The following is a 17,500-nucleotide window of genomic DNA, read 5'->3' as shown; positions in this document are numbered from 1 at the left end:
ATGCTATGAGCTCTGAGCCTTTACACAAAACAGGACAATAAAGCCTGAAATCACCTTTTTAAGCAAGAAAAGTTAGATTTGGAGTCAGACCATTTCATTTTATGAATGTGAAACCAATTAATATTAACAATTGTATGAAGTATTATGTTTTTCAATCCCATGATCATTGAAGTGTATCATTATGGCAAATTCTCTCTGCAAATCAGTGTTAAATGTTTTCTTAATTAAACGCCCCACATCAATCCAAAAATATTTTAGTATGCAATGGAAAAATACAAATAAAAATGTTTTAATGGCAGTTAAATAGAGATATTGAATACACTACTGTGTGAGTTATATGCGCGCTCTCGCTGAAGCTCAGCATGTGACATAATGAGCATGTGACGTAAGGGGGCGTGTCCTATCCGCGGGAGGAGGCGGGGTTTTCCTGCGGAGTTTCTGCTCTGTGGATTCCTGGGTTTTCCCGAGGATCGTCCAGTGATATTCCCCTGGAAACCCGAAACCAGATCCTCAGATCGTCACATATGACACCCGTTGGAGTCTGGCATCAACCTCTGTTATATCCTATCACTGTGACATGCTGAAACATGCTCTCTCTCTCTCTCTCTCTCTCTCTCTCTCTCTCTCTCTCTCTCTCTCTTTCTCGCTCTCTCTCTCTACACTCTCTCTCTCTCTACTCTCTCTCTCTACACTCTCTCTCTCTACACTATCTCTCTCTCTCTCTCTCTCTCCACTCTCTCTCGCTCTCTCTCTCTCTCTCTCTCTCTCTCTCTACACTCTCTCTCTCTCTCTCTCTCTCTCTCTCTCTACACTCTCTCTCTCTCTTTCTCTCTCTCTCTCCACTCTCTCTCGCTCTCTCTCTCTCTCTCTCTCTACACTCTCTCTCGCTCTCTCCCTCTCGCTCTCTCTCTCTCTCTCTCTCTCAGAAAATAGAAGACAGAAAATAGAAGAAAGGGGCTTTATTGAATTGTTGTAAATTAAAGTAGCTTTAAACCTTAAAAAAAATCTCTCTCTGTCTTATATCACACTGTAAAAAACGAAATAATAATAATAATAATAATTTTACAGAAAATAACTGTGATTTTTGACGATCATTTTCTTTCATTTTAAATTGTACTCAAAACTCTGTAAAATTACAAATAATATCTGTAAATTAAATTTATATTAGGTATTGTGAATTTGTGACATTAATGACAAATTCCAGTAATTCACATTTTTCATACAGTATTTTTTCTGTTTTCTTAAATTACATAAAAAAATTTATGTAAAATTACAAATATAATCTGTAATTAAACAGTATCAAAACAGTTAAATGATAAAACGTTCAAATGACTGGCAGCCCCCAAACAACTGTAACATTAAAGCAAAACATTCTGAAAAACACTGTTATTTTACAGGTATTTCCTGAATTATACTGATCTAATACCTTCATTGTAAAAAAAATCTTTAAAAAAGAATCAAATGACCCTTACACCCTTACATGTGTAAGAGGAGAAAGAGGATGTGTAAGAGGAGGAAGAGTATGTGTAAGAGGAAGAGGAGGAAGAGGATGTGTAAGAGGAGGAAGAGGATGTGTAAGAGTAAGAGGACGAAGAGTATGTGTAAGAGGGGGAAGAGGATGTGTAAGAGTAAGAGGAGGAAGAGTATGTGTAAGAGGGGGAAGAGGATGTGTAAGAGTAAGAGGAGGAAGAGTATGTGTAAGAGGAGGAAGAGTATGTGTAAGAGGAGGAAGAGCATGTGTAAGACTAAGAGGAGGAAGAGTATGTGTAAGAGGAGGAAGAGCATGTGTAAGAGGAGGAAGAGTATGTGTAAGAGGAGGAAGAGGATGTGTAAGAGGAGGAAGAGTATGTGTAAGAGTAAGAGGAGGAAGAGTATGTGTAAGAGGGGGAAGAGGATGTGTAAGAGTAAGAGGAGGAAGAGTATGTGTAAGAGGAGGAAGAGCATGTGTAAGAGTAAGAGGAGGAAGAGTATGTGTAAGAGGAGGAAGAGAGGAGGAATAGTATGTGTACGAATAAGAGGAGGAAGAGCCTGGCTGCGTTCGAAACCGCATACTCAATGAGTAGGTACTTAATTTCAATAAGTACTTACTTAACGAGCGCTAAAAGAGTAGGTACTTTATAGCCAGATCTCGTAGATCTCCAGAGTATGAATGCGAACCGGACATCTGCCATGTTGACGTTATCATGTGACCTACGACGCGTTATCACAAGCGCAACAACTAAAAAGCTTTGAATGACACGTTTAATTCATCTATCTGTAAATATCTTGATATTGATTAAACTTGCTCATTTTGTGGTCTTTTTGAAGAAACTGCTGCCCATTTATTTTGTGAATAGATTTAAGGTTGATTTAAGTTCTTATATTTAACCCTACTAATGTGACCCACCGTTTTATCCTTAACGATATTATTTATTTTTATTACGAAATCCTAAAATTGTCATCTCTTGAATATGTTGTTAATTTCTCTATTTTATATCCAAACATTTTCATCCACAAGCAAAAGTGGCTTACTGCTTTATGTTTTCCTCTTTTTCTTGTTGAATTTAACTCTCGTTTCATCCCTCAGGCCTATAAATAACAAAAAATGCATTTTTTAAATGTATTATAATGAATTATTTAATAAAATATATATTAAGATAATCAACCTTGTAGGTTCTTTTTTCCTGTGTATAAAATCTCATATTAAGTATGCAAACCCATGATTGATATATATACTGTATATACCTCATAACATCCGTAACTCGACAGCCCTACCTAGAACTGGTTTCCTCAGCGTTTGTAATGTCTGCACAAAGGAGAAGGGCAGCTGTGAGAAGATTCACCTTTGGAGAAAACTGTTGATTTTATACTCGAACAATGTAAGTATCATTAATATTAAAAATGAATATTACCCCAGAATGAACTGCATTGCTATCCAACCCCAAAACATACAATAATAACAACGATAAATGCTGACCAATACTTAATTATATTACTTTTTACTGAAAATGATATAAAATATAATAAAAAAATAAAATAAATGTAATGAATGTCATGTGACATAGCTATGCATGAATACTCTAGATGTGCATATAGTGAACATATCTACATTTTCATTCAAACAATTAATTAAACCATTAATTAATTAAATAATTATATTTTATTTACTGACAATGAGAAATATTAATAAATTAGTCAAAGAATGAATGAAAGTCACCATCACACAATAAACAAATGCATATACAAGTCAACACATGAAACAAAGCTTTATTCAATCATGTATGTAGGCTACAGGCGCTGAACCCCACATCCTTCAGCCGTCTCAACACAGCGGTTCCCATTCTGCGGCTTTATTCTGATGAATCAGCTGACCGCCAGAGGTGAGCCGTTCCTTCGTGCCGGAGGTTGTTGCGTGATGTGTTGTGCTTCACAATCTGAGGCAATAAGGGCATGGGAAAGTGATGGTGGGTCTCGTAAGGGCAGCTGGAGTGATGGAGGATCTCATAAGGGCAGGTGGAGTGATGGAGGATCTCATAAGGGCAGGTGGAGTGATGGAGGGTCTCGTAAGGGCAGGTGGAGTGATGGAGGGATTCATAAGAGCAGGTGGAGTGCTGGAGGGACTCATAAGGGCAGGTGGAGTGATGGAGGGACTCATAAGAGCAGGTGGAGTGATGGAGGGTCTCATAAGAGCAGGTGGAGTGATGGGGGGTCTCGTAAGGACAGGAGGAGTGATGGAGGGACTCATAAGAGCAGGTGGAGTGATGGAGGATCTCATAAGGGCAGGTGGAGTGATGGAGGGTCTCATAAGAGCAGGTGGAGTGATGGAGGGTCTCGTAAGGGCAGGTGGAGTGCTGGAGGGACTCATAAGGGCAGGTGGAGTGATGGAGGGTCTCGTAAGGGCAGGTGGAGTGATGGAGGGTCTCATAAGAGCAGGTGGAGTGATGGAGGGTCTCGTAAGGGCAGGTGGAGTGATGGAGGGGCTCATAAGGGCAGGTGGAGTGATGGAGGGTCTCGTAAGAGCAGGTGGAGTGATGGAGGGACTCATAAGGGCAGCTGGAGTGATGGTGGGACTCATAAGGGCAGGTGGAGTGATGGTGGGATTCGTAAGGGCAGGTGGAGTGATGGACGGTCTCGTAAGGGCAGGTGGAGTGATGGAGGGACTCGTAAGGGCAGGTGGAGTGATGGAGGGTCTCGTAAGGGCAGGTGGAGTGATGGAGGGTCTCGTAAGGGCAGGTGGAGTGATGGAGGGTCTCATAAGAGCAGGTGGAGTGATGGAGGGTCTCGTAAGGGCAGGTGAAGTGATGGAGGGACTCATAAGAGCAGGTGGAGTGCTGGAGGGACTCATAAGGGCAGGTGGAGTGATGGAGGGTCTCGTAAGGGCAGGTGGAGTGATGGAGGGTCTCATAAGAGCAGGTGGAGTGATGGAGGGTCTCGTAAGGGCAGGTGGAGTAATGGAGGGATTCATAAGAGCAGGTGGAGTGATGGAGGGTCTCGTAAGGACAGGTGGAGTGATGGTGGGTCTCGTAAGGGAAGGGTGGAGTAATGGAGGGTATCATAAGGGCAGGTGGAGTGATGGAGGGTCTCGTAAGGACAGGTGGAGTGATGGAGGGTCTCATAAGGACAGGTGGAGTAATGGAGGGTCTCATAAGGGCAGGTGGAGTGATGGAGGGTCTCGTAAGGGCAGGTGGAGTGATGGAGGGTCTCGTAAGGGCAGGTGGAGTGATGGAGGGACTCATAAGGGCAGGTGGAGTGATGGAGGGACTCATAAGAGCAGGTGGAGTGATGGAGGGTCTCGTAAGAGCAGGAGGAGTGATGGTGGGTCTCGTAAGAGCAGGTGGAGTGATGGAGGGTCTCGTAAGAGCAGGTGGAGTGATGGAGGGTCTCGTAAGGGCAGGTGGAGTGATGGAGGGTCTCGTAAGAGCAGGTGGAGTGATGGAGGATCTCGTAAGAGCAGGTGGAGTGATGGAGGGACTCGTAAGGGCAGGTGGAGTGATGGAGGGTCTCATAAGAGCAGGTGGAGTGATGGAGGGTCTCGTAAGAGCAGGTGGAGTGCTGGAGGGACTCATAAGGGCAGGTGGAGTGATGGAGGGTCTCATAAGAGCAGGTGGAGTGATGGAGGGTCTCGTAAGGGCAGGTGAAGTGATGGAGGGACTCATAAGAGCAGGTGGAGTGCTGGAGGGACTCATAAGGGCAGGTGGAGTGATGGAGGGTCTCGTAAGGGCAGGTGGAGTGATGGAGGGTCTCATAAGAGCAGGTGGAGTGATGGAGGGTCTCGTAAGGGCAGGTGGAGTAATGGAGGGATTCATAAGAGCAGGTGGAGTGATGGAGGGTCTCGTAAGGACAGGTGGAGTGATGGTGGGTCTCGTAAGGGAAGGGTGGAGTAATGGAGGGTATCATAAGGGCAGGTGGAGTGATGGAGGGTCTCGTAAGGACAGGTGGAGTGATGGAGGGTCTCATAAGGACAGGTGGAGTAATGGAGGGTCTCATAAGGGCAGGTGGAGTGATGGAGGGTCTCGTAAGGGCAGGTGGAGTGATGGAGGGTCTCGTAAGGGCAGGTGGAGTGATGGAGGGACTCATAAGGGCAGGTGGAGTGATGGAGGGACTCATAAGAGCAGGTGGAGTGATGGAGGGTCTTGTAAGAGCAGGTGGAGTGATGGTGGGTCTCGTAAGAGCAGGTGGAGTGATGGAGGGTCTCGTAAGAGCAGGTGGAGTGATGGAGGGTCTCGTAAGGGCAGGTGGAGTGATGGAGGGACTCATAAGAGCAGGTGGAGTGATGGAGGGTCTCGTAAGGGCAGGTGGAGTGATGGAGGATCTCGTAAGAGCAGGTGGAGTGATGGAGGGACTCGTAAGGGCAGGTGGAGTGATGGAGGGTCTCGTAAGGGCAGGTGGAGTGATGGAGGGTCTCATAAGAGCAGGTGGAGTGATGGAGGGTCTCGTAAGGGCAGGTGAAGTGATGGAGGGACTCATAAGAGCAGGTGGAGTGCTGGAGGGACTCATAAGGGCAGGTGGAGTGATGGAGGGTCTCGTAAGGGCAGGTGGAGTGATGGAGGGTCTCATAAGAGCAGGTGGAGTGATGGAGGGTCTCGTAAGGGCAGGTGGAGTAATGGAGGGATTCATAAGAGCAGGTGGAGTGATGGAGGGTCTCGTAAGGACAGGTGGAGTGATGGTGGGTCTCGTAAGGGAAGGGTGGAGTAATGGAGGGTATCATAAGGGCAGGTGGAGTGATGGAGGGTCTCGTAAGGACAGGTGGAGTGATGGAGGGTCTCATAAGGACAGGTGGAGTAATGGAGGGTCTCATAAGGGCAGGTGGAGTGATGGAGGGTCTCGTAAGGGCAGGTGGAGTGATGGAGGGTCTCGTAAGGGCAGGTGGAGTGATGGAGGGACTCATAAGGGCAGGTGGAGTGATGGAGGGACTCATAAGAGCAGGTGGAGTGATGGAGGGTCTTGTAAGAGCAGGTGGAGTGATGGTGGGTCTCGTAAGAGCAGGTGGAGTGATGGAGGGTCTCGTAAGAGCAGGTGGAGTGATGGAGGGTCTCGTAAGGGCAGGTGGAGTGATGGAGGGACTCATAAGAGCAGGTGGAGTGATGGAGGGTCTCGTAAGGGCAGGTGGAGTAATGGAGGGTCTCGTAAGGACAGGTGGAGTGATGGAGGGTCTCGTAAGAGCAGGTGGAGTGATGGAGGGTCTCGTAAGGACAGGTGGAGTGATGGAGGGACTCATAAGGGCCGGTGGAGTGATGGAGGGTCTCGTAAGGGCAGGTGGAGTGATGGAGGGACTCATAAGAGCAGGTGGAGTGATGGAGGGTCTCGTAAGGGCAGGTGGAGTGATGGAGGGTCTTGTAAGAGCAGGTGGAGTGATGGAGGGTCTCGTAAGAGCAGGTGGAGTGATGGAGGGTCTCGTAAGGGCAGGTGGAGTAATGGAGGGTCTCGTTAGAGCAGGTGGAGTGATGGAGGGACTCATCCATGGCACCATCTCCAGGATTCAGCTCTGGGCTCCTCATCCTCAGTGCTCACACCAGCCTGCTGACATATCAGATCCTACAAAAATGCACAAACATAACACAAAAGCAGTCATTTTAACAGCACAATGTCATTTGATTTCAGTATTATTTAGAAGACAAAGGCTTTTCACAAATGCTGCCGTCATCTTCCCTTGCAGGTCCTGCTCCACCACAAAAGCTGTGCAGCAAATGCACAGAAATCAAGAATCAGAAAAGTGCTGTAATAGCTCTGTTTGAAATTACAATAATTAAAATAAACTACAACTTAATATTTAAATAGTTGTTATTCATTTCTGTAGTGTCACTCAAAGCCTTTGATGGCAGCATTCAGCTTCATGAGCCTCTCTCCACTGCAAACACACACGTGTTCATCTGACCCTGTAACATCCAGACAAGATTCACGTTACCTCTGTGATTTATGCGCTCAAACACACACGTGTTCATCTGTCCCTGTAACATCCAGACAAGATTCACATTACCTCTGTGATTTATGAACTCAACACTACATTTACATGTTGAGGTTGTTTTAACTTTTTATCCAACATAAATGTTCCTCAATTTATCAGTAGTACTAATGGACAAATAAAATTGGAATTTATGATTAGTTACTTTATAGATTTGTTCTACAAAATAGCACACATTCATCACTCAGATGTCTACTTCATGTTGTGATGTGCTCTTCTGCAATACTTATAGAAGATTTTCCCGTCAGATGTAAATAGACATTTAAAATAAGCGTCTTTAAGATGTATATGGTTCATGTAAATCCACTTTAGAGACGTAACTTACGTGTCCTTACTGGAGCTCCCCTGTTAGCTATACATAATAAAACGTGTTTTTACAGCAAAATCACAACTATGCTATACTGTGTAACGTCTTTACAGCTTCAACAATTCAACAGTTTACTCTACAGTAGTTCAACACATGCAATTTTAACACAAGGAACCGTGTTTACTCACATTTGAAAGCACCCGCGTTGCTGATCTCTGCGATGTTTGATAATGACGTATCCTCTCGCGTGGCCTCCTGGGATAGAAAAGTATCCATCAGATTGAGCACTCGAAAATCTGGCCAGAAGCAGTAAGCCATCCGGGAACTTCTCGCCTACTCTTGAACGCACTATAAGTATACGTACGTCCGAATCTCGCGATAATTAGTACGTCACCCAGGTAATTCTCGCCTACTCTTTTATGAATACAGAGGAAAAGTATGTGTAAGAGTAAGAGGAGGAAGAGTATGTGTAAGAGGAGGAAGAGTATGTGTAAGAGCAGAAAGAGTATGTGTAAGAGGAGGAAGAGTATGTGTAAGAGGAGGAAGAGTTTGGGTAAGAGGAGGAAAATAATGTGTAAGAGGAGGAAGATAATGTGTAAGAGGAGGATGAGAATGTGTAAGAGCAGAAACAGTAAGTGCAAGAGGAGGAATAGTATGTGTAAGAGCAGGAAGAGTTTGAGTAAGAGGAGGAAGATAATGTGTAAGAGGAGGATGAGAATGTGTAAGAGCAGAAAGAGTACGTGTAAGAGGAGGAAGAGTATGTATAAGAGCAGAAAGAGTATGTGTAAGGGGAGGAAGAGTATGTGTAAGAGCAGAAAGAGTATGTGTAAGAGGAGTAAGAGCAGGAAGAGTATGTGTAAGAGGAGTAAGAGCAGGAAGAGTATGTGTAAGAGGAGGAAAAGTATGTGTAAGAGTAAGAGGAGGAAGAGTATGTGTAAGAGGAAGAAGAGTATGTGTAAGAGGAGGAAGAGTATGTGTAAGAGGAGGAAGAGTTTGGGTAAGAGGAGGAAGATAATGTGTAAGAGGAGGAAGATAATGTGTAAGAGGAGGATGAGAATGTGTAAGAGCAGAAAGAGTATGTGTAAGAGGAGTAAGAGCAGGAAGTGTATGTGTAAGAGGAGGAAAAGTATGTGTAAGAGTAAGAGGAGGAAGAGTATGTGTAAGAGCAGAAAGAGTATGTGTAAGAGGAGGAAGAGTATGTGTAAGAGGAGGAAGAGTTTGGGTAAGAGGAGGAAGATAATGTGTAAGAGGAGGAAGATAATATGTAAGAGGAGGAAGAGTATGTGTAAGAGCAGAAAGAGTATGTGTAAGAGGAGTAAGAGCAGGAAGAGTATGTGTAAGAGGAGGAAAAGTATGTGTAAGAGTAAGAGGAGGAAGAGTATGTGTAAGAGGAGGAAGAGTATGTGTAAGAGCAGAAAGAGTATGTGTAAGAGGAGGAAGAGTTTGGGTAAGAGGAGGAAGAAAATGTGTAAGAGTAAGAGGAGGAAGAGTATGAGGAAGAGGAGGAAGAGAATGTATAAGAGGAGGAAGAGTATTTGTAAGAGGAGGAAGAGAATGTGTAAGAGAAGGTAGAGTATGTGTAAGAGGAGAAAGATAATGTGTAGGAGGAGGAAGAGAATGTGTAAGAGGAGGAGGAGGAGTATGTGAAAGAGGAGGAAGAGCATGAATAAGAGGAGGAAGAGAATGTGTAAGAGGAGGAAGGGTATTAGTAAGAGGAAAAAGAGAATGTGTAAGAGGAGGAAGAGTACAGTATGCGTAAGTGGAGGAACAGTATGTGTAAGAGGAGATAGGGTATTAGTAAGAGGAAAAAGAGAATGTGTAAGAGGAGGAACAGTATGTGTAAGAGGAGAAAGGGTATTAGTAAGAGGAAAAAGAGAATGTGTAAGAGGAGGAAGAGTATGAGTATGAGGAGGAAGAGTTTGAGTAAGAGGAAGCGAATGTGTAAGAGGAGGAAGAGTATTTGTAAGAGGAGGAAGCGTATGAGTAGGAGGGGGAAGAGAATGTGTAAGAGAAGGTAGAGTATGTGTAAGAGGAGAAAGATAATGTGTAAGAGGAGGAAGAGTACATGAAAGAGGAGGAAGAGCATGAATAAGAGGAGGAAGAGAATGTGTAAGAGGAGGAAGGGTATTAGTAAGAGGAAAAGGAGAATGTGTAAGAGGAGGAAGAGTATGTGTAAGAGGAGGAAGAGTTTGAGTAAGAGGAGGAAGAGAATGTGTAAGAGGAGGAAGAGTATTTGTAAGAGGAGGAAGTGTATGAGTAGGAGGGGGAAGAGAATGTGTAAGAGAAGGAAGAGTATGTGTAAGAGGAGAAAGATAATGTGTAGGAGGAGGAAGAGTATGTGTAAGAGGAGGAAGAGTTTGAGAAAGAGGAGGAAGAGTTTGAGTAAGAGGAGGAAGAGAATGTGTAAGAGGAGGGAATGTGTAAGAGGAGGGAATGTGTTGGAGGAGGAAGAGAATGTGTAAGAGGAGGAAGAGTACATGAAAGAGGAGGAAGAGCATGAATAAGAGGAGGAAGAGAATGTGTAAGAGGAGGAAGGGTATTAGTAAGAGGAAAACGAGAATGTGTAAGAGGAGGAAGAGTATGTGTAAGAGGAGGAAGAGTCTGAGTAAGAGGAGGAAGAGAATGTGTAAGAGGAGGAAGAGTATTTGTAAGAGGAGGAAGAGTATGAGTAGGAGGGGGAAGAGAATGTGTAAGAGAAGGAAGAGTATGTGTAAGAGGAGAAAGATAATGTGTAGGAGGAGGAAGAGTATGTGTAAGAGGAGGAAGAGTTTGAGTAAGAGGAGGAAGAGAATGTGTAAGAGGAGGGAATGTGTAAGAGGAGGGAATGTTTAAGAGGAGGAAGAGTATTTGTAAGTGGAGGAAGAGTATGAGTAGGAGCAGGAAGAGAATGTGTAGGAGGAGGAAGAGGAAGAGTATGAGGAAGAGGAGAAAGAGTATGAGTAAGAGGAGGAAGAAGATGAGTAACAGGGGGATGAGTAAGAGTACGAGTAAGAGGAGGAAGATTATTTGTAAGAGGAAGAAAAGTATTTGTTAGAGGAGGAGTATGAGTAAGAGGAGGAAGAGTATGTGTAAAAAGAGGAGGAGGATGAAGAAGAGGAGGAAGAGGATAAGAGTATGTGTAAGAGGAGGAAAAGTATGAGAAAAAGGAGGAAGAGGATGAGTAAAAGGAGGAAGAGGATGTGTAAGAGGAGGAAGAGGAGGAAGAGTATTTGAAAGAGGAGGAAGAATATGAGTATGAGTAAGAGGAGTAAGAGTATGAGTAAGAATAGGAAATCAAGTCATCTTCATTTAACAATGTAGATTGTTCCAAAGCGGCTTTACAGTGATAATAGGAAATTAAAGTAACAGAGATTGTTTTGGCTTTACAGCAGCTCTAGAATAAAGTTATTGTCCAGCTAAAGTTAGTTTGATTGATTCACTTCCGTCGCAACCATAGACAGTAAAATAAATGGACACAGCGACCCCATTGGATTCAATGGAGACAAGTGAAGTCAATTAGAAGCTCTCACTTCCTGATGGCTGAGCGTACTGTGCAGACTCAAACTGAGCTTGATGACGTAGATGTGACGTGAGCAACCCGTCTGTCTTCTAGTAGCTGTGCCAAGAGAAATCTGAATCATTCCCTTCCGAATCTTGCAGAGACGGAGAGTGTGAGTAGGAGGTGTCCGTGAGCTAGGAGCAGGAGCAACTTTTGCTAAGTATTCTGATTAATTATTTTGTCATTTTGCCTCCACGTTCCCCCGATTGCCCGCGAGCTTCTCCTCCTGTCCATACGGTAATCTCTCTACTGTGCGACAGAGAGTCGCGTGGTTATGACGCAATCGTTAGCCTATTTTTACAAAAACTGCTTCTACGGGGCCATAACGTAAGATACAAGGTAATGGAGCCTTTTATACATTTCTTTCTTATACTTACGTTTCTTTAGAAATAGATAATGGACAAATGGAGTCTTTAAATGCCTCAGATGTAAAGTTATTTGCTGTCAAAGTGACACCAAAATGAATGGGAGTCAATGGATTGCTAACAGCAGGTGGGGGTCCGCTAATCAATGGCGGCGCCCGGGGAAGCTTCAATGTTTTCCAAAACATTGGCCCCCTGGTCGCAACGATCATTAGTTATTAACTTAGGGGCCGCTAACACAACACCGTTTTCACAGAAAACTCTTAAGTTCTTTCTGCGCAAACTTCAAAAACGTGAACCAGTGAGAACGCTGATGGCGTGCACATGCGTATTACGAGTTCAGTCTATAGGTATGTGTGTTTGAATATATGTGCGCAGGCGTGTAGTCCTTCCCTACAAATCAACCCTCAACAAACTACTTGTCTGGCCTTAAAATGAATAATACAGAATTTTTATCGCTTTTTTTATTGCGAACCGGAATTATCCGACAACGCTTTATCTGTAGAGAGGTAAAGGGAGGGAGGCCTTCACAGGGGAGAGACTAGTTGACATTTCAGGACTGCGCTGTCGTCGCGTCCAGGCGCAGGTCCTTCATCAGATCTGGAGTGTGTGTGTGTGTGTGTGTGTGTGTGTGTGTGAGTGTGTCCAGGCGCAGGTCCTTCATCAGATCTGGATACAGCCTGGATCTGGCGGCCTGCGGTAAACCTTGGGATAAACAGAGAGACTAATATTAGCGTAGATGCCATTCTTCTTATGATGTAACGAGTACATCAGGATTTATGGGAAGTGTTCCCGGTTCCGGCTGACCTGATCTATGCAACCTAACATTGAATTATAGAAGTCTATAATGTGTTATGTGTATGCTAGGTCAAAGAGATGTGTTTTTAGTCTAGCTTTGAACTGACAGAGAGTGTTCATTCAGGCCAAAACGAAAAATGTCCTTTAGAGCCACATCGTTAAATTCTACCTGATAGCATAGTTCACAAAATTCCTCCACATATTCCTCCAGAGGACGATTTCCCTGGCATAAACGAAAGAGGGAAGCTGCTGGGTTCATGGTTGATGGTCTAGTATTCTGTAAGAAGGATCCAGTGAAGGCAACCCTTGAGAACCCAAGTGCAGCTTTATTGACAAAATAATCCAAAAAACATGAAACAAAAGCATGGCGTGGCATGAAACAAGAGAAAAAGCTATGAACATAAACTAGCACAACAGTGGTTACAAGAATTAATACTAGACAAAGACACATGACAAACATGAGGGTTTAAATACACAGACTAAAGACAAGACAAGGGACACCTGTGACAAGACAAGACACATGGCAGGATCACATGACAAACAGGGAATCACATGACAGACATGAAGCATGACAAGACACAGAAACATGACAAGAACAAACCCAAAATCGTGACATCTAGCCTTGAGGTCATGAATGCATGAACTAATTGTTCCGCATTTGTCAATGAGAGCATATGGCATAATTTAGATATTTACATTTACATTTATTCATTTAGCTGACGCTTTTATCCAAAGCGACTTACAATTGCTAAATATGTCAGAGGTCACACGCCTCTGGAGCAACTAGGGGTTAAGTGTCTTGCTCAGGGACACATTGGTGTCTCACAGTGGATTCGAACCCGGGTCTCTCACACCAAAGGCATGTGTCTTATCCATTGTGCCACCACCACCCCCAGATATATTTTTAAGATGGAAGAATGCGGCCTTGTGGTACTCCATACTGAACTTGTGATCGATATGACATCTCTTCATTTACTGCTACAAACTGATAATGGTCAGATAAGTATGATTTAAACCATGCTAATGCAATTCCACTAATGCCAACATAATTTTCTAGTCTATTTAAAAGAATGTTGTGGTCAATAGTGTCAAATGCAGCACTAAGATCGAGTAACACTAATAGAGAGATACAACCACGATCGGATGATAAGAGTAAATCATTTGTGACTCTTAATGACAGCTGTCTCAGTACTATGGTACGGTCTAAATCCTGACTGGAAATCCTCGCAGATACCATTTCTTTCTAAAAAGGAACATAGTTGTGAAGATACTGCCTTTTCTAGTATCTTTGACAGAAAGGGTAGATTTGAGATCGGCCTATAATTGACTAATTCTGTAGGATCAAGTTGCGTTTTTTAACAAGCGGTTTTATCATAGCCAGCTTAAAGGTTTTTGGTACGTATCCTAGAGACAAAGATGAATTGATGATAGTAAGAAGAGGATCTATGACCTCTGGAAGCATCTCTTTCAGTAGCTTAGTCGGTATAGGGTCTAACATACTGTACATGTTGTCGATTTAGATGATTTAACGAGTTTAACGAATTCTTCCTCTCCTATAGTAATAAATGAATCAAATTTTTCTTCAAGGAGACTACAATGCACTGCCTGATGCGATACTGTAGTAGACGGTTGCATAGTTATGATTTTGTCCCTGATATCATCAATCTTATAAGTGAAGAAGTTCATGAAGTCATTACTGCTGTGCTGCTTGGAAACTTCTGGGCTTGAAGCTTTATTTTTCGTTAGTTTAGCCACTGTTTCAAATAAATGCCTAGGATTATGTTTATTTTCTTCTAATAGGGTTGAAAAATAAGCAGATCTAGCAGCTTTTAAGGCCTCTCTGTATGCAATCGAGCTCTCTTTCCATGAAATGCGAAATACCTCTAGTTTTGTTTTCTTCCAGTTGCACTCCATTTTTCTGGCTACTCTCTTAAGGGCCTGAGTGTGCTCGCTGTACCACAGTGTTGGACTTTTCTTTAGTCTTCTTTAAAGGATTAGTTCACCCCAAAATGAAAATTTCCAAATAATTTACTCACCCCAATGCCATTCAAGATATCCATGTCTTTCTTTCCTCAGTGGGAGAGAAATCATGTTTTTTGAGGAAAACATTTCTGGATTTTTCTTCTAACAATGGACTTCATTGGTTACCATCGTTTTTCCAAGTCCAAATCAATGCAGTTTCAAAAGTCTTTGAAGTGTTTAAACGGGCTGTACGCGATCACAGCTGAAGAAGAGGTTGTTATCTAGCGAAACGATAGGTCATTTTCACAAAAAAATATATAATTTATAGACTTTTTACCTTCAATAGTTGGGATTGAGCTGATCAACAAACGGACAGGGAACTACGTCATCACGTTGAAAGGTCACGCCGGCGCCGGCAATACTATTTGAACTACTATTCATATTCATCAGAATATTATTCATATACTATTCATATTCATATTCACTGAATACTATTACTATATATATAATAGCAAACAATACTATTTGAACTATCCTCCTATGTACGGTCGCATTGTAAACAGTGGGGCGGTACTTCTGCCGGCGCCGGCGTGACCTTTCAACGTGATGACGTAGTCAGTGTGTAGTGAGCCAGTGTGTGTAGTGAGCCAGTGTGTGTAGTGAGCCAGTGTGTGTAGTAAGCCAGTGTAGTGAGCCAGTGTGTAGTGAGCCAGTAGTGAGCCAGTGTGTGTAGTGAGCCAGTGTGTAGTGAGCCAGTAGTGAGCCAGTGTGTGTAGTGAGCCAGTGTGTAGTGAGCCAGTAGTGAGCCAGTGTGTGTAGTGAGCCAGTGTGTGTAGTAAGCCAGTGTAGTGAGCCAGTGTGTAGTGAGCCAGTAGTGAGCCAGTGTGTGTAGTGAGCCAGTGTGTGTAGTGAGCCAGTGTGTAGTGAGCCAGTGTGTAGTGACCAGTGAATACATGCACACATATGCTGATTCATGACACACACTCGGGCCTAAATACACAAACACTACTAGACTAACATGACAGAATTGTAAGCAATCAGGCAGTAACGAGAATATTTTAATGTAGTGAAGGTGAAGCAATTTGGTTTTTGTTTGAAGAATTTAATTTCCTTAAAGATCCTTTACCTGATCAATCTGGCTTTATCATTCCACACGTTTCTCCCTGCGGTTCCCAGGCTCTCGGCTGTTACTGGCGACACGATCTATAATGTTCCAGAAGAAAGACTATGTTCCAGCTAACCCTGCATGAGAAGAGAGACTGGTGTCTGAGTACACACTGACCCTAACCCTAACTCATCAGGTTTTACACATGATTGTGTGTGCTATAGATATTTACATTGCACTGTTCTGTATGACTTGCTGTACATTTTATGCAAAAAAAACCCCAAAAAATTAAACTTTCCTGCAAAAATAAGGCCTGCCCTGGAATTGCTGGTTTATGGAGCATTGTTAGTTACAAAGGATGGATATGGTCTGCCAATCACATGACAGGAAAGCATTGATTCAGACACACACACCCGTTCACACTGGCAGTAGAGTATTGAGAGAGGAGCTTGAGTAAATCTCCACTCGCCATCTGCTTTAACAGCTCGGTGACATTGGATTGAGTGGCAAATCCACAGCACTGCGTCACTGTCAGCCTGTCCTTCTCTGCAACAAATCTCTCTTTCTCTCCTGTGTTTTACTCATTCACCAGCAAATAAGGAAAAGTGTCTCAACACAAAGATGTCATTATTATGTGATAAAGCACTCGACATCTGTGTTTACACATGCACGTGCATTTGATATGTGTGTCTGGAAACTTTGATTCTTGAACGCGTGTGATAAGCGTTCGATCACGTGACCTGCCGTCTCTGGATGAGAAGGAGAGCCGCTCAAGGTTAAACAGGAGGGGCGGGGCCGAGGGTCACGTGATTCCTGCGGGGACCGGTGAATGGCTGACGGAGCAAGAGATAGACTGATAAGAGTACGATATCACTTCATCAAAAAAAATATATATATAAAAAAAAATCACAGATGAAATATAAACACACCGTATTACTTTTCTCATAGACAGAAAATAATCTCTGAAAATGCAAAAAAATAAAAATAAATCATGACTACACAAAGCAGTAGATTAGGTCGCACGGGAATGGGAGTATTAGTAAAAGTTAGATGAGCTGAACAGTTCCTGATGATAAAAATAGAAGAAGCCTGATTTTATTAATGCTGAGTAAATTCACTCGTGACGTTCCAGGAATCATCCAGCAGCAGCAGCATCTCTTCCTATAGGCGCATCATCATCATCATCCTCATCCTCCTCCTCCTCCTCCTCGCGTGAGGGAGGAGACAGGAGGTGAGACTCAGACCTGTCTGTCGCTCTCGGGCCTGTGGACCAGCATCTCTCTCTCTCTCTCTCTCTCTCTCTCTCTCTCTCTCTCTCTCTCTCTCTCTCTCTCCATGCAGCAGTGTGTCGGACTGAACTACACTCTCCATGACTGAGACATGCTCGCCTTCGCTTTAGTCGCTGGATCTGTGTGGGTTGTTCTAGGTGAGTGTTCCGTTATACTGGTTTATTCTGCAGGTGATCTGAACACACCACCCGATCGCGAGACACGCCAGTGCCGCAGTGCCTGAGCTGGACATTATAAAGGCTCAGGATCTCAAATCCTGTCGTGTCTCGAAGCCTCACTGGTCTCTATAGCTCAGATCGCTATTCGAAACGCTGTTCTATTAACATTCGCCTGCTTTATTAACCCGAGCCGCGGGAAACGAGCGCGTATTCGCTGCAGCGCGCGAGATGCTGATCGTGATGTTTTCTGTTATACGGCATAGATCTCACGCGACGCGTTAATATGTGAGAATGACTTCGTGTGTGTGACATGTAGTGACAGGAGACAGATATGGGTCACATTTCTGCTATGTTCGTGTAAGGGCCGCATTTTATAGCACGTCTTTTAAAGCGGCTAGTTTGCCGGTGTCGTGCTACATTGTTACGCAGGGACCGCTGACGTCACGGGCGAGCGCGCCTCCTGATTGGCGGAGCTGTCCAGCGCAGAGGTGCTGACCCCGCCCACTGCTCACTGCACTGCTCTACTACGACTTCTGCGGG

The 17,500-nt window shown here is 43.8% G+C and overlaps 2 protein-coding genes across 2 annotated transcripts in view; both read left to right on the top strand.

The window, feature by feature from the left end:
• Positions 1-1,480: 1,480 nt before the first annotated feature.
• On the top strand, positions 1,481-12,719 carry LOC309477571 (uncharacterized protein; the record flags this gene model as incomplete). The annotated part of the gene is made up of 3 exons (XM_082140845.1): positions 1,481-2,005; positions 8,619-9,237; positions 12,658-12,719. 3 exons carry the CDS (start codon positions 1,481-1,483, stop codon positions 12,717-12,719), a joined length of 1,206 nt encoding a protein of 401 aa, XP_081996971.1.
• Positions 12,720-16,546: 3,827 nt separating this feature from the next.
• acsl6 (acyl-CoA synthetase long chain family member 6) overlaps positions 16,547-17,500 on the top strand; it is a 52,764-nt gene continuing 51,810 nt past the window's right edge. Inside the window, exon 1 of the mRNA XM_082141281.1 lies at positions 16,547-16,939. Coding sequence (XP_081997407.1) covers positions 16,894-16,939 — 46 coding nt within the window. The 5' untranslated portion in view covers positions 16,547-16,893. The remainder of the gene's footprint in view (positions 16,940-17,500) is intronic.

This window comes from Leuciscus leuciscus (genome assembly GCF_965113295.1).
Source record: "Leuciscus leuciscus genome assembly, chromosome: 16".
In the NCBI taxonomy this organism is placed as follows: domain Eukaryota; kingdom Metazoa; phylum Chordata; class Actinopteri; order Cypriniformes; family Leuciscidae; genus Leuciscus; species Leuciscus leuciscus.
The sequence above is the reverse complement of the archived record's forward strand: the minus strand, read 5'-3'. Positions and strand labels throughout refer to the sequence as shown.